Source organism: Acanthopagrus latus, chromosome 6, assembly GCF_904848185.1.
Source record: "Acanthopagrus latus isolate v.2019 chromosome 6, fAcaLat1.1, whole genome shotgun sequence".
Classification (NCBI taxonomy): domain Eukaryota; kingdom Metazoa; phylum Chordata; class Actinopteri; order Spariformes; family Sparidae; genus Acanthopagrus; species Acanthopagrus latus.
This window is the reverse complement of record NC_051044.1, coordinates 14419768-14435255: the sequence shown is the minus strand read 5'-3', so window position 1 is coordinate 14435255 and position 15488 is coordinate 14419768. Positions and strand designations below refer to the sequence as shown.

At 37.8% G+C, this 15488-nt stretch overlaps 3 protein-coding genes across 10 annotated transcripts; 2 read left to right on the top strand and 1 right to left on the bottom strand.

The window, feature by feature from the left end:
* The first annotated feature begins 43 nt into the window (after nt 1-43).
* LOC119020452 (retinoid-binding protein 7-like) lies at nt 44-2102 on the top strand. Its single transcript, XM_037099753.1, has 4 exons — nt 44-239; nt 450-628; nt 739-840; nt 1877-2102. Exons 1-4 carry the CDS (start codon nt 167-169, stop codon nt 1928-1930), a joined length of 408 nt encoding a protein of 135 aa, XP_036955648.1. The 5' UTR covers nt 44-166; the 3' UTR covers nt 1931-2102.
* A 2620-nt stretch (nt 2103-4722) lies between these two features.
* On the top strand, nt 4723-9580 carry LOC119020450 (centromere protein S-like). Of its 2 annotated transcripts, XM_037099750.1 has the most exons (6): nt 4723-4884; nt 4995-5096; nt 6670-6793; nt 8448-8481; nt 8600-8666; nt 8861-9580. In XM_037099750.1, exons 1-6 carry the CDS (start codon nt 4738-4740, stop codon nt 8972-8974), a joined length of 588 nt encoding a protein of 195 aa, XP_036955645.1. In that variant the 5' UTR covers nt 4723-4737; the 3' UTR covers nt 8975-9580. The 2 variants fall into 2 exon arrangements, with proteins under 2 accessions (XP_036955645.1, XP_036955646.1); XM_037099751.1 differs by lacking the exons at nt 4723-4884; nt 4995-5096 and adding an exon at nt 6253-6484.
* Nucleotides 9581-10235: 655 nt separating this feature from the next.
* Nucleotides 10236-15015, bottom strand: LOC119020449 (TAR DNA binding protein). Of its 7 annotated transcripts, XR_005075321.1 has the most exons (7): nt 14228-15015; nt 13290-13316; nt 13037-13200; nt 12794-12943; nt 12521-12691; nt 11369-12431; nt 10236-10705 (listed from the first exon to the last, which is right to left on the bottom strand). XR_005075321.1 is itself a non-coding variant. In XM_037099743.1 (6 exons), exons 1-6 carry the CDS (start codon nt 14466-14468, stop codon nt 11940-11942), a joined length of 1245 nt encoding a protein of 414 aa, XP_036955638.1. In that variant the 5' UTR covers nt 14469-15015; the 3' UTR covers nt 10774-11939. The 7 variants fall into 7 exon arrangements, 6 of the variants coding, with proteins under 6 accessions (XP_036955638.1, XP_036955639.1, XP_036955641.1 ...); XM_037099743.1 differs by lacking the exon at nt 10236-10705 and having other exon boundaries at nt 10774-12431; XM_037099744.1 differs by lacking the exon at nt 10236-10705 and having other exon boundaries at nt 10774-12431; nt 12521-12688; nt 14228-15014.
* Between the last annotated feature and the right edge of the window lie 473 nt (nt 15016-15488).

Below are 15488 nucleotides of genomic sequence, written 5' to 3'. Positions count from 1 at the left end.
AACGTCCTGTTCCGCCCTCCTGTGCACATCCTTTGTATGTGTCTAGAATAGTTACAGACAGCAACATATCACCCCTGCCCTGTATTGACACACAATGAACAAACTTCCCAACCACTAACTTTAAAATTCACTTGTGATACTCGTGCTGAGAGAACAAACATCCAAGATGCCTGTCGACTACAGCGGGACATGGGACATTGACAGCAATGTTAATTTTGAGGGATACATGACTGCTCTTGGTAAGTGTCTCTGGTTCTTTTACAGATGATTTGTGAAAATAAAAATGATCGATTTGAAATTTTGAGAGTGTTTTCTTTTAGCTCACTGTTGAATTATGATCTGTCCTTGTCTTTGTCATTCATCAGGAGAGTGTTATATGTCTCGTGGCAGTGAAAAACGTTACATTATTTCTAGTAGCAAGTTAAAGTTCCTCTCATTCTGACATGTAGGCATTGACTTTGCAACGCGCAAGATTGCCTCGATGTTGAAGCCACAAAAAGTGATTACACAAGATGGGGACCGTTTCACAATCAGGACGCTCACCACGTTCAAAAGTTACGAGCTTTCGTTCAAAGTTGGAGAGGAGTTTAATGAGGTGTCCAAAGGGATGGACAACAGGTCATGCCAGGTAAAACTTAAGCATACTTTGTGTTTTCTGTGATCGCTACCACAATAGGTACAATAGAAAATAGAAGCCTTTTTTATACAAGTTGTACTCCATTACTTGTTCTCTGTCAGACTGTGGTGAACTGGGAAAACGATAAGCTGGTGTGTGTCCAGAAAGGAGAGAAGAAGAACCGAGGATGGACTCACTGGATTGAGGGAGACAAGCTTCATCTGGTATGAGAGCTGTTGCTATTCTGGTGGCTCCTTATGTTCTGGTTCAGTCATGGAATGTGACTGAAAACATTTACTCATCACTCTACTTAAGAGCTATTCTGCTACTTTATACTTCCACTCCACTTCATTTTTGAGTCCTTTTTACTCCACTACATTATTTGATAACTTTAGTTACTAGTTCCTTTTTTTTTTTTTTTTAAACAGAAACCCTAAACTGTACTGGATCCATGAATGTGATAAATAAGTACCAAAAAGTCATACTTGATTAAAAAGATATCAGGTTAAAATCTTACAATCTTACAAGTGACAGTCTAATAAAGAAAAATACTTAAAATATCTAATATCAAACGTTCTTAAGTATCAAAAGTAACTGTGTACCAAAATAAAGGTAAAAATGTGCATTGTTTTTTTTGTTTTTTTTACATGTTGAAATTACATGTTAATCTAATTGATTACTGAATCTGATGTTTAGCATTTTTCTGATTGTCGTAATCAGTTTGATCAGATCAAACACATTTGGTTATTTTGTGATGATGGCAAACAACTTGTAATCTCAAGAAAACACATAAAATTAACTCCTTATCATGAATAATAGCAGAAAGTAATATATCTGGCCCATAACCATTCACAGCTTCCATACCTTTCTGATTAAATTCATTTATCTAATCGGTAATCAGATAAGTAAAAAAGAAACATGCTGACTATAAAAATGCTGATATAATAATATTATATCTGATAATAACTATAAAACATCTAAATATGCATCTAAAGTGCATATAACATACCTTTCACTCATTTATGACTTTTGGGCACTTTCTTACAACGCTGGTCCAGCTTTTGTTTGTGATCACCAATTTGCGACTTGACATATTATGCCGCTTATTTCAAATATTTTGTGGTCTCATACAAATAGAAAATCAAATCTGTGCTCAATTATCTCGGCAAAAACACTAGAACAGTTTTGCATTCTCACTTTTACAATATTTGCAAAAGCATTGTTGGGAAGTTTAAAGTTTTTCATATGTTCTCTCTTCAGGAGCTGACTTGTGAGGGCCAAGTCTGCAAGCAAGTTTATAAAAGGACACTGTGATCTTCATAAACTTCAACTTCATCTACAGTATTTGCTGGCATAATCCACACAATGTTGTTAGCGCCTGTACTTATAAGCACATTATATGAATGTTGAGTGATGTTGCAGTACCTCCTCCACACCACACGATGGCGCTGTTAGAAGCACACATCAATAAAGTCACTAAACTGGAGAGTTGTTGGTTTGTTGGTAAATTTGTGCTACAAGTTTTCATTTCCAGCTAGCTATTAGCTTCAAGCTAACAACTGTAAGTATTTGTTTATGCATTTACGTCTTACCTTCTCTGTAAATCATTGATTGTGTGAGGATTTGTCACTTTGTCACACACTTGTAGCTGTTGTGGGGAAATTTGACTAAGTGTCAAATGTTCAATTACCAAAAATATCCCTACAGAAAGTGTTTATGAGCATGTTTCAGGCCGTTTGCCCTGCTGGAAAAACCAGCATAGACCAGCACCAAAACCAGCACCAAAACACAACATATGGAGTCCACTGGTACCCATTTGTAGTGACACTTTTTCTAAAGTTTCACATATCTGGACTGGGTTACAGGCAGTAAACTGACTTCAGTCAACGAATGAGGGTTGGACGTAAGATATTCATGAAAAATAGACATTCCACCAAAATACAATAAAAAAAAAACAGGTGTGTCTCATTCAACTAGTAACCAGAGACGGTGTGGCATTGATTTTGAGTCAGTGGGTCAAATGACTTGGAAAAAAACATGTCCCTATGCAAAGTGAATGGGATGAATCGAAGTTGATATTTGTTTAGGTGTCAAATGTGCAATTTGAAAAAATCTTCCCCTAGAAAGTGTTTAGGAGCATGTTTCAGACCGTTTGCAGTCCACTGGTACTCTTTTCTTTTGACACTTTTTTGAGGGTTTAACATAGCTGGACTTAGGGTTGGTTCAAAGGCAGGCCTGCAAAGTGAATGGGATGGATCAGATGTGAAATTTCACTAAGTGTCAAATGTTCAGAACAATATGAATAGAGTTGAATCCTTTTGGGGGTGATTTTGAGGTGAGATTTCTCCACATTGCTGCTGTGAAATGTAACCAAATGTGTACGTGTGATAGAGTAAGACATCAGGAAGAAGGTGGAATGATATTGAAGAACTAACCTATGAAAGACTTAGTTTGGTGAAAGGACAAAGTCTGAATAACATAGAGATCTTTTGACTTGGTCTTGACCATAAAGTCAAAATTGAAGAAATTCAAGTACAATATTTCTGGATTTCATGCATGATAGGAGATGATATTTGGAGTTACCAACCACAACAACTATTAACAACCAACAAAAAACTAAAATAGAATAAAAGCCAATTCTTATGAAGCCCCCTTAAAAAACATGAGAAACAAACACAGCAGACTCCCTACAGAGCGAAGAGAGTATTTTATTGTGAAACAGGTACAGTGGGAATAATTGGGTTTAATACCATTAAGGAGAACATCAGAATTACCAATCATTCTTTCAACTAAAGGCACAAAACCAGTCCGTCTCATATGCTCAGAGACCATTGCACTCAAAAAAATTCATTCACGGCCCGACAGTGTTTTTATGAATGTTCCCCCAGAGATTCTTGGATTTTGGGTCAATACAAAAAGCCATTTTCCGACGGAGGAGTTGTCAAAGAGTGCATGAGTGCAGTAGCTGAAATCTTACTTGAGGGGAAACAGAAACAGAAATTTTGTGTTTTATTCTATGTCTTTTAAAAAGACATTTTATTTATTTTCACTATTTTATCTTTAAATGCAGCCCTTCTTTTCCTTAAAGAGAGAAGTAAATGATATCTACAGTATAATATATATGTACAATCAAATGTTAAGTGACAATTAATAATGTAGAAATGTTTTTTGAAATGTTCTTTATTTGATTTGACAGTCAGCTCTTGATTAGATGCAGATGCTGAAACAACTACGAGGCTACTTCAGTATATATCACACTAAATCATAAAGCAAGTTAGACATTATGATGTTCTGGACCTTTGCTTGAGGAAATTTTGTCTAACTGGACCTAAATGAGTTTTAGTTGAATTCCCTTGATGTAGAGGAACATGGATGTTAACACTGCTCAGGACTGCCAGCAGCTCTGAATGTGACAGCAGGAGGAGGAAGGATTGTGTTTCTCGCTGCACATGCAGAGACTCCTGCTGCATATTGTGTTCCCTGAGAGCCCAGAAACTTTAGCTTGATGATTAGGATGTCATGTTTTTTGGTCAAAGTTGACTTCAGCGAGAAGATGCAGTATGTCCAGAAGATTTCAGAATAACGTCCTGTATGGAGGTTTAACAGGACAGTTTAACAGGAACAGAATAGTTTCCTCATATTATGTTTTTTAAAAAAATGTCCTGTTCCGCCCTCCTGTGCACATCCTTTGTATGTGTCTGGAATAGTTACAGACAACAACATATCACCCCTGCCCTGTATTGAAACACAATGCACAAACATCCCATCAACTAACTTTAAATTTCACCCTTGATACTCGTACTGAGAGAACAAACATCCAAGATGCCTGTCGACTACAGCGGGACATTGACAGCAATGTTAATTTTGAGGGATAAATGACTGCTCTTGGTAAGTGTCTCTGGTTCTTTTACAGATGATTTGTGAAAATAAAAACTTTGAAATGTGAGTGTTTTCTTTTAGCTCACTGCTGAATTATGATCTGTACTTGTCTTTGTCATTCATCGGGAAAGTGTTATACGTGCTGTGGCAGTAAAAAACGTTACATTATTTCTAGTAGCAGGTTAAAGTTCCTCTCATTCTGACATGTAGGCATTAATTTAGCAATTCGCAAGATTGCCTCAATGTTGAAGCCACAAAAAGTGATTAGGCAAGGTGGGGACCGTTTCACAATCAGGACGCTCACCACGTTCAGAAGTTATGAGATTTCATTCAAAATTGGGGAGGAGTTTAAAGAGGTGTCCAAAGGGATGGACAACAGGTCATGCCAGGTAAAACTTCAGCATACTTTGTGTTTTCTGTGATCGCTACCACAATAGGTACGATAGAAAATAGAAGCCTTTTTTATACAAGTTGTACTCCATTACTTGTTCTCTGTCAGACTGTGGTGAACTGGGAAAACGATAAGCTGGTGTGTGTCCAGAAAGGAGAGAAGAAGAACCGAGGATGGACTCACTGGATTGAGGGAGACGAGCTTCATCTGGTATGAGAGCTGTTGCTATTCTGGTGGCTCCTTATGTTCTGGTTCAGTCATGGAATGTGACTGAAAACATTTACTCATCACTCTACTTAAGAGCAATTTTGAAGCACTTTATTTTCCTATTCTGCTAGTTTATACTTCCAACCCACTTCAAGTCCTTTTTACTCCACTACAATATTTGATAACTTTAGTTACTAGTTACTTTTTTCTACAGAAACCCCTAAACTGTCCTAGATCCATGAATATGATAAGTAAGTAACAAAAAGTCATACCTGATTAAAAAGATAAACATAAGACATCAGGCTAAAATCTTACAATCTTACAAGTGACTCTAATCTAATAATAAAGAAAAATACTTAAAATATTTTATATTAAATGATTATAAGTATTGAATATAATTTAGAACCAAAATAAAGGTAAAAATGTGCATAGATTTTTGATCTGATGTTTAGCATTTTTCTGATTGTCGTAATCAGTTTGATCAGATCAAACAAATTTGGTTATTTTGTGATGATGGCAAACAACTTGTAATCTTGAGAAAACACATAAAATTAACTCCTTATCACACAGCAATCAGATAAATAAAAAAGAAACATGCTGACTATAAAAATGCTGATATAATAATATAGCTAAAAATAATTATTAAACATCTATACATAAGTACTATTTACTTGTAGTTTTGATACTTATGTACATTTCATATCAGATACCTTTTACTCAAGTATGACTTTTGGGTAGTTTCATACAAAACTGGTCCAGTTTGCGTTTGTGATCAACAACTCCCAATCTGTTATGTTATGCCGCTGATTTCTCTCTTCAGGAACTCTTCAGGAGCAAAAACACTAGTCCAGTTTTGTATTCTCACTTTTACAACATTTGCAAAAGTATTGTTGGGAGGTCTGATGTTTTTTAGGTTCTCTGTTCAGGAGCTGACTTGTGAGGACCAAGTCTGCAAGCACGTTTATAAAAGGACACTGTGATCTTAATAAACTTCAACTTCATCTACAGTATTTGCTGGTTTAATCCACACAATGTAGTTACTCTGTACCTAAGCGCATGTTATATGAATATGTGATGTTGCAGTACCTCCCCCACACCACACGATGGCGCGGTTAGAGGCACACGTCAATAAAGTGATTAAACTGGCGAGTTGTTGGTTTGTTGGTAAATTTGTGCCGCGAGTTTTCATTTCCAGCTAACTGTTAGCTTCAAGCTAACAACCGCAAGTATTTGTTTACGCACTGCGTCCTGCCTTGTGCGTGAATCTTTCATTTTTGCGAGAATTTCCCCACATGGTCACGCACTTGTAGCCGTTGTGGTGATCCGATTTTTGTTCAGGTTGTTATTTAAAAGTTTCTAAAATGTCCGTTGATAAAGACGAGACGCATCAGGTAAGAACATGATTTTAACGAGTGTGACAGCTCGTGACGATTAGCTCATATCAACGTTAGTTAAATTAGCAATGATTCTGTTACGTTACCGTTAAAGCAACAGACAGGAGAAACTCATATTGTCATTCCTGTGATTATAGCGCTGTATTGATTAATATATTCTGATTTAATGGTCTGTATTTCAGAGGTTAAAGGCAGCCGTCCATTACACTGTGGGTCGCATTTGTCAGAAGATGGGAGAGGACCAGCGGAGACGGTTCAGCCGGCAGGTCGTAGCAGCGATAGCGGAGACAACGTTCAGACAGTGCGGTGGGTGTGAACAGGGATCAGACACTAGTCCATCATTTACCATCCGAGACAGATTAAAAATAAATAAATAAATAAATGAAAATTAAAAAAAAAACTCATACAGCTGTTTAGTGCACATGTACAACCTTCCAGCAGCGATTCTGTTCTCGAGTATTTTCATTTTCTGCCACTTCTTACTTACATCATCACTTCACCACATCTTGGAGGCACATCTAATATCAGATACTTTTAACCATTTGAATGAGTGGGTACATTTGTGCATTTTGTCTCATCTAAAATGGATATGTAATGTAAATGAATATGGCATCTTGGCTGTTTAAGATGCTGACCACGTAAAACACCTCTGGTCTGAGTCCAGCAAGTCCCTATGATATAAGATACCCTCATATTCTATAGCAGCAAATTGTTCTGTTGGCAATCTGTCTTATGAAGCAAAATACAACGGAAGAAAAACAAAATGAACACTTAATCACTCAGGGAAAAATGACCACAAAATACTAACAGGTAGATCTAGGGCCAAAACTAACACATATTTTCACTGTTGATTAATCTGTTGATTATTTTCTCAATTAAATCAATTAGTTGTTTGATCTATAAAATGTCAGAAAATAGTAAAACAAAACAAAAAAAATGTCAGCCACTGTTTCCTTAAACCCAAGATGGTATCCTCAAATGTCTCGACTTTACACAACTGAAATATTTTCAATTTAATGTGTTTACAAAGAAACCAGAACATATTCACATAACAGGTGAGCTGGAATTTTTATTTATTTATTTTTTTTAATTAAAATATTACTCTAAACCAATCAAGAGGTGACAAAAATAGTTGGCGATTAATTTCTTAGTTGACAAGTAATTGATTTTACCATTGCGGCGCTAATTACAATTTATATTACTATCAGAATCCTAATCAGAATTTCCTTTATTTGTCCCGCCAACGGGGACATTTCTTTATCACAGCAGTCAAAGGACAGTTGTATTACCTTATCTTTCAGATAACCAACATTTAGCTTAAAAACAATTGAGGCACTTTTACAGTGTGTATTGTACTTCCTTTTTAACATATGTAACAGAAACACACAAAAAATCCTGCAGTCTTAGGAATTTTATTGACGACTTCTCTGTAGATTGTGTCTAAAATACAACTAAAAATGTTTTCAATAATGTGATACAAAAACCTGTATATACATGATAAGCGAAATACATACAACCCTATCTTGTGCATTTGGCCACAACTTACTATCCACTTCATCTTTTGTTCTTTCACGGCAAAACTCTGCCGCCTTTGTCTGTCTCGTCATAGTCAATGTTTACATAGAGAAACCCCTATAAAAAAACTGAAAACCATTATGAGCTGGACGTGGGAATTGGCTCTGATCTGAATAGAATTCTTTAAAGTTGTAGATGCAAAATGTCGACTACATACATTTTTAGAGACCTATGAATGGAAAAAGGACAAACAAAACTTCAAAGATTTCCTGATGGTGGTGTTTTTGTGAAAAGACAGGGAAAATGTTTTGTACACTAAAGTACAAGAAAATGTTTAGCTGTAAAATATAAAATCCCTAAATATCGTTGACAAAGTTTAACATAATGCCATTTCATTGTTGCCAGTCTGAACTAAACATCCGACTGTTGGTTGTCACTTTTTCAGATCTATTTGCCAAAGACCTGGAAGCCTTTGCAAGGTGAGAATCTTGGTTTCTGAACTAACAGGGGAGTTAACCTTGTACTGTACAACTAGTGTAGTCTGTCTGAACCTTTACATAAAAAAAAAAAGATTTAAAATCTCTAATGTGATTTCAGGCATGGTAAAAGAAGCACGGTGTCTACAGATGATGTAAAGCTTGCAGCCCGTCGCAGTACTGCATTGGTGAGTTACTACTTGTACTGTCAGAAACATTACACAGTACTTAGTTGTGTATGCTCTATGTAATAACATCCTGCATCCAAGCCACTCAAACATATTTCATCCACTGACTTAAGTATACTAGAACGGTGCATGGGTATAGATATTTTACAGCAGACAGCATATTGCAATGTTTAATATGCCTTTATTCATTTCAGTCCATCTACATACAAAATAAAATTGAGGAACTGAACCAGGAGCAAAAGGATTTGAAGAAGAAGAGTACTGGGAAGAGGAAGAGCAGAGACACTGAGGAGGAAAACAAAGAATAAAGGACAAGACACAGGAAGGCCTGCAGCGTCTCACCTGTGTCCAACATTCAAAGAAACATGAAGGCTGACTCACATTCATTACAATGAGTTTAGTGTCATCAAAGGTGCCATATTCATTCTTTCAGGGGAAATATGCAGATTAACTTTAAAGACTTCTACAGCATGAGATCTTATTAGATATTCACACTTTCTGCAGAATTACATTTCATTTGTGACTGTTACCTGCCCTGGGACCTGCTGATGTAATGTCAAAAATACAGTGCATTGACACTGGGTTGACACAGAAATGATCATGTATGAACTGACTTGCAAGTACGTAGGTTTTAAAAACAAAAAGGCACTGACAAAGTGACAGAATATAAAAACTCTAAAGCCAGCTTCAACATCTTTAATTAGAGCAGTTTTGACTGACTAGAATTATTTACCTGCCATGTTTCTCAAAAGTGTGACACCAAATATATCCAAATGTTTATCATTTTTTATCTGGGGAAAACTCACAAGGACTATAAATACTATCTGGCAAGCTATCAATATTGTTCACCCAATGAGCACTTTAAGCACACCTGTACAGTCTAATGCAATTAAATAAACCTGCCATAAAGTCTATTTTATGTTTGTCTCCTTTTTTCAAAAATCCACACTGACAACAGCCACAGCCATTATTTTTTTGGGTTGTGTGCCCCTCAATAAAATTACTGTGAATTCAGTGTCTCAGAATATCTGCATTTGGACTCGAGAATGAGTCTAAGCATATAGATTAAGGTGGTTCAAAATATGTCTCTGATTCAGCCTATTTTTTTCTTTTAAAAACGCATTCACTGTGGTATTTTGGAACTATTTAAACAACACTCATGTTGTATCTGCAGAAATTAAATGTAACTACATTTAATGAATTACAATTTAGAGATTTTTGAAAATTTCAGTATTTCCATTTTCCAAAATATGCCATAATGGAATTGCTAAACTTCTCGATTTATAACAAGTCAACCCATTGTATACAATAGGTACATTCATGGATATGGATAATTTACTTTTAATACTTAAGCACATTTAGTATCATATATTTCAATACCTTTACTAAAGTCCTATTTGTAAGGGTGACTTCAGATTTTACCAACGTAATATTTCAGCAGAATATGTATTTTTACAAAAGACTTAATATTTTCTACAATACTGGGAGTAAGGAACACCAAATGGTGTCAGTGCATTTCTAATAACGCAGTCCATAAAAAAAAAACAAAAAAAAAACATGTCATCAGAATCAAGCATCACAAATTGCATTTATACATCTCGTTCACAAAAACAGCACAATAAACGTCATGAAAATACCATTTATGGCAGAGCAGGAATGTCAAATTGCAATAGACTGTACAGGTGTAAACAAAGTGGCCACTGACTGAACAAGGCCATATAAATCCTCATCACCCCAATATTTGTCTCATTACCATAGAAAATTAGGGACAAAGCATTGCTTAGCTCATCTATTTTAAGTTCGAATAAAGACAGTGACCCAAAAGAACTCCTTTTTAACCTTATAAGTAGCTGTGAATAATTAAAAAAAGGGATAATTTACTCTGAAAAGCGATCAAAAGCAGCAAAAAGACAGGTACTACCCCATGTCATGTCTGAGAAGGCCACACACTGAAAGTGTTGGAACTTCCGTCTTCGTCCTTCAGAACAGACTTCAGTCAGGGTTCAAACGGAGACCTCGACCAGCAGAGCCCAAGGTCCCTAGATATGTGAATCGGATTAGATGTTTTTTTATTTGACAAACTGACTCAAGTAATATCAACTAAGCATCTATTCAAATGAACTTTATTAGAGATCTCCCTTCATTTGACATGTTTTTAAACACTCACAAACAACAAGAGCTACTGGGAACCATTGGACACACCACTCCACGTTCTCACACTATCACTCGCGTCCCCCAGAGTCTTCAGCAGGTGTCATCCACATCAAGTACACACTTACAGATCAGTTCAATAACATGAAAGCACACACCATACAGCATTCAAATCAGATAATATAAGCAATACAAATATTCATCACAACATTCCACTACATTTCGTTATTTCCGCACTTGATCAACATACTTAAGAGTAAAGGAAAAACTTGCAAAGATTTAAAAAAAAAAAAAATCTTGAAGTACTAATTAATGAATGTCCATGTTAGGGGAGGCGCTCGTAGCATCTGCAGCTTCCACTCACACACTCAAAAAGCAGTCAAATTGGGCTCTTTCACCGACACAACCAGTCCGTTTCACGCGTCTCTCCGTTCGCTCACTCATCGCTTCACTCTTCGCCACAAGCCATCCTCAATCGCACTCATCAGTTCTTAAAATGTCAGTTGCGCAGTTCTTTCCATTTAAAAGTGGATAAAAGTGAAAACACCCACCGTCTCTTAGAACATGCGGAGTGAAGCCGTTCTTTGATGGCATAGCATTTACAGGTGGGAAGAGGGAGAATGATACCGATATCACCCCAAGAATGCTGCCAAAGAGGAGCTTCCTCACAGGAAAATGGAAGAGAGGTGAACTGCAGAAGAGATTTCAATGAAGGCTTTTCCACAGAACTTGACTGCAAATAAAGTTGCACTTAAAACATTTAGGTTTCAACCAGATTCTTCCCAATGCAAGATTGCCTTTTAGATCGATGACAAAGCCGGATAATGGTGAACCACAAACATTCATGCATTTTCAAAATGGTTTCTTATCACATTTCACAATACATGCATTAGAGAATCCAGTTGAAATGGATACAAACAAATGAGACATCAAAAATAGCACTTTAGTCAGACATCCTGGTAAACAATTCACTTCAACACTTTCTAAATTAAATCTTTAGCATTTTTTCCCAAATGTACAAAACATCTTCCACAAAAGTGTTAAGTTTTCAGATACGCATCAACACCAGAAATAAATTTTGAAAGACTCATCTTTGTCACAATACTTACCATACAAACAAACTTACATACCCCACCCAGATGACTTTGACTCCATACTGGACCCAAAACCTGAGCTAAACCCACTACCACTGGTTGTAGAGTTTGACCCCGTTCCCCAGCCAAGACTGGCTGAGCTGGTGCCGTAGTTGCTGTTGCCTGTACCAAAAGACTGACTCTGGTCCCTACTAGAGCTTGTTCCACTGGAAGTGCTGCCTGAGGTGGAGGTCTGCTGCTGGCTAGCCAGCATGCCCATCATCCCCCAACTACTCTGAAGAGCAGCCTGAGCAGCAGCCATCATGGCCGGGTTCAGACTGAAGGAACCAAAATTAGCCAGACTACTGTTAGTGCTGCTCCCTAACCCACTACGGCTGCTACCAAATGCTTGAGCTCCAAAACCATTCCCAAACCGTGTTGTGCGATCAAACTGCCTATTTCCATGTTTGGGCTCAGCATTTGAGATGTGAACGCTGACGCCTTTGATTATTAGGTCCTCTCCACAGAGACCCTGGGCAACCTGTGAGGAAGGAAAGAAACATGAATCAGATCATCTGGGTAGTGATACCACCACAATGGTAAGTACTTTTTAGACATTTAACATTATACCTGATCATCTGCAAATGTGACGAAAGCAAAAGCACGGAATGGTTTGGGGATGAAGACATCAGTTACTTCTCCATACTGCATAAAGAACTGTCGAAGGTCATCTGTGGTCATGTCCTCTGTGCAACGGCCAACAAACACTTTCCGGCTCCTCAGGGGCTCGTCTGGACCCTGCTGTGAACAATGGGTGGAAATAGATCAATTCCACAGGTTACGAGCATCAATGTGTACATATTTTTTATTCCCATAATGTGTCGGTATATGCACGGACATTACCATATTCACCTTCGAGTTAGGGAGCTTGCAGTCACACCATCTTCCGTCAATCATGTGGCGCTGGGAGATCACCTTTTCTTGAGACTCGTACTCTGTGAACCTCACAAAGCCAAATCCTTTGGAGTTTCCAGTCTTGGCATCCCGTTTTACCTGAGACAAAAAAAAATGCATCCAGCAATTAATAACAATTGTCACCCCATACAAAACAAAGTTATGTGTGTTTTATCAATGCTAATGTTATACCTGAACCATGATGACTTCTCCAAAAGTGCTAAAGTAATCTTTGAGGTCCTGCTCAGATGTTTTCCAGGGAAGACCAAGTACGATCAAGTCAGATGTCTTCATGTCCCCTCTCTTCATTTTTACAGCAGAGGATGCATCAATTTCCTCCATTTTCCTTTTGTTGTCTAAATTGTGAACAACACAGAGAGAAGTTAATTGTATTTTAAATCTGACAGCCACGAGATGCGACTTTCTCTGTGTTCACTGCTCTGACCTCTGTAAATATCTGCCAGGACCAAAGCTGTAAGAGAACAAAAGTGAATTTACTAACATTGAGCAAAATGCACAATTTTTTCCGTTATAGCCATCTTTTTTAAAAATTAAACTCTGTTGTGAGTATTTGTCCATGAACTTTCTGCAACGGTTACATAAGTTTGTGACATTTACCAGCAGGTGAGTGTTAACATGTTTGTCACTCATAATTTAAATTCAGTGTTTATGCAGTTGCTGGGACCTTCAGTTGACAGTTGCACATAGAGTATTGGGTCCACCAAGTTAACAGAAACTTCATATTAATATCAGGAGCAGTAGTTTGAGGCCTGATTACTTGAATCACATCACACTTTACTTAACTTGAAATCTGTAAACTGTGATTAGGGTGTCCTGTAAAAGATACATCTACTGCATGTCTGCCTGTCCCGAGGTTTCTTCCATCTTGTTACCTGCTGTTTAAGATTTTTTTTCTGATATGAAATGTTTTTCCTCTCTAGATGTGAGGGTGTTGTTCTCTGTACAGATTACAAAGCCCATTGATACGTTGTGATTTAGATTTAAAAGGTATATACATGAAACAGAATTGAGTTTAACATTATAAAATCACTTGTGTATAATCCAAAACATCTTAACACCAAAAAATACGACCTCCGCAATCAAATCTCATCTCTTCCTAAAAAAAAAAAATATTTACTGCAGTTGGAGAGATGTCTGAATATTACTTGATTAATGCTTTATAATCTTGTTTTGGTACATTTTGTGCATGCATGTAGCGCCTCACAGCGCACTTCAGTGGGCGTGGACAAACAACGCGTCTCGTCATGCTCATCTATTTTCAGTGTGCTGCTGAAGCGAACACATGAATTATAAATAACGTCACATATGGCCACCTGTTCGGATGAAGCGTTATATAAGATTAAACGCTGTGCTGTTACTCACCTTTAGGATAGTTCACCACATAAACGACATTCCCCCATCCGTTTTCTGGCGCGTGCAGGATACCTTCCACAAGACGCACTCCCCGCATGCACTGTGACACGGGGCTCCTGAACCGCAGGCCACAAGCCCCGGGAAACTGAGCTGCCACGGTTGAGAGCAGAACCGTGCCGTCGTCCTCAGACGGGATTTCCATGGGTTCCTCGTTTTCCTCCTCCGCCACTCTAATGTAGACTTCCGCCATATTCCACAAAAACAAAAACGTCTGCCTCGATTCAAAACAATGCTAACGTTAGCTCGCTAGTTGTCCACAATTGCGGCTAACCTTAGCCGATTTTGCTAACGGGACTGAATGAGTCAGGCTAATTAGTTATTTTATACTTGAGATGAAGACGCTTCGAATCAAAACACTTCAACAACAAAAAAATACTCGTTCGGATTGGTTTAACCTTAATCTATGTGGTTAATATTTCGCTACGCGTGTGCTAACGAGCGTGCATCGACCTTACTGTTCCTTTGTTCGCTGGGACGGGGAGCTGTGTCGTCAACACTGGACGACGACCGTTCTACTGTGCCGCTCAATGAAAACTGCGTACGGTCTCTCTCTAAGTTATCTGACAAAACAATTCCCTCAAAATGGCGTGTGTAGGCAGAGTCAGTTGTCCAACTTCAACAAAACTCGCGTCTCGTCCCAAATGCAAAATATTAAATACAACAATATATTTCTTTCCACGAGGTGAAAGGCGAGACCAATGTGCAAGGCCTACCAAAATGGCATTATCTAAGCGAAACAGGAACTACGTCATTAGAATGGACGGTTTCATTTTACGGAGGTTATTTTGTGCAGATTGTGAAGTTGAAACCGGCAATAACATGATCATTCATTAGCATACATTTGTGAAACCGTTGCTACTTATATAGTACATGTTTGTCTTTGGTATAGAGTGTTTTAACAACAATTATTTGCATAGTCAATTTTCAATTTTACTCCCCCCCCCCGTCCAGTTAGGAAGTGTGGTAGTCCAGGAACATCCACTAAAGCAGCTTCCGTTGCGTTAGCTGGTAAAGACGGGAAGATGGCGGGTCGCGTCGGCTTCGCACATTACGAAATAAACACGTATTAACTTAAGCCTGGACTCAACGAAGTTAAAACGTTGTAACGACATTTTTTGATCAGCAGGACCCTCAACTTAAACGTTATCATCTGTATTATTATCGTTATAACCGCCGCATGTGTCAGTCTCTAGCGCAAATGTAAACATTG

Excerpts from the sequence above, each read along its gene's own strand:
- LOC119020449 (XM_037099743.1), bottom strand. The coding sequence starts at position 14,468 with ATGGCGGAAGTCTACATTAGAGTGGCGGAGGAGGAAAACGAGGAACCC. Across the intron at positions 12,944-13,036 it reads GAGAAGTCATCATGGTTCAG|GTAAAACGGGATGCCAAGAC; the intron begins GTATAACATTAG and ends TTTTTGTCTCAG. Across the intron at positions 12,432-12,520 it reads TCACATTTGCAGATGATCAG|GTTGCCCAGGGTCTCTGTGG; the intron begins GTATAATGTTAA and ends CCTTCCTCACAG.
- LOC119020452 (XM_037099753.1), top strand. The coding sequence starts at position 167 with ATGCCTGTCGACTACAGCGGGACATGGGACATTGACAGCAATGTTAAT. Across the intron at positions 240-449 it reads GGGATACATGACTGCTCTTG|GCATTGACTTTGCAACGCGC; the intron begins GTAAGTGTCTCT and ends TCTGACATGTAG. Across the intron at positions 629-738 it reads TGGACAACAGGTCATGCCAG|ACTGTGGTGAACTGGGAAAA; the intron begins GTAAAACTTAAG and ends GTTCTCTGTCAG.
- LOC119020450 (XM_037099750.1), top strand. The coding sequence starts at position 4,738 with ATGTTGAAGCCACAAAAAGTGATTAGGCAAGGTGGGGACCGTTTCACA. Across the intron at positions 8,482-8,599 it reads GACCTGGAAGCCTTTGCAAG|GCATGGTAAAAGAAGCACGG; the intron begins GTGAGAATCTTG and ends ATGTGATTTCAG. Across the intron at positions 8,667-8,860 it reads CCCGTCGCAGTACTGCATTG|TCCATCTACATACAAAATAA; the intron begins GTGAGTTACTAC and ends TATTCATTTCAG.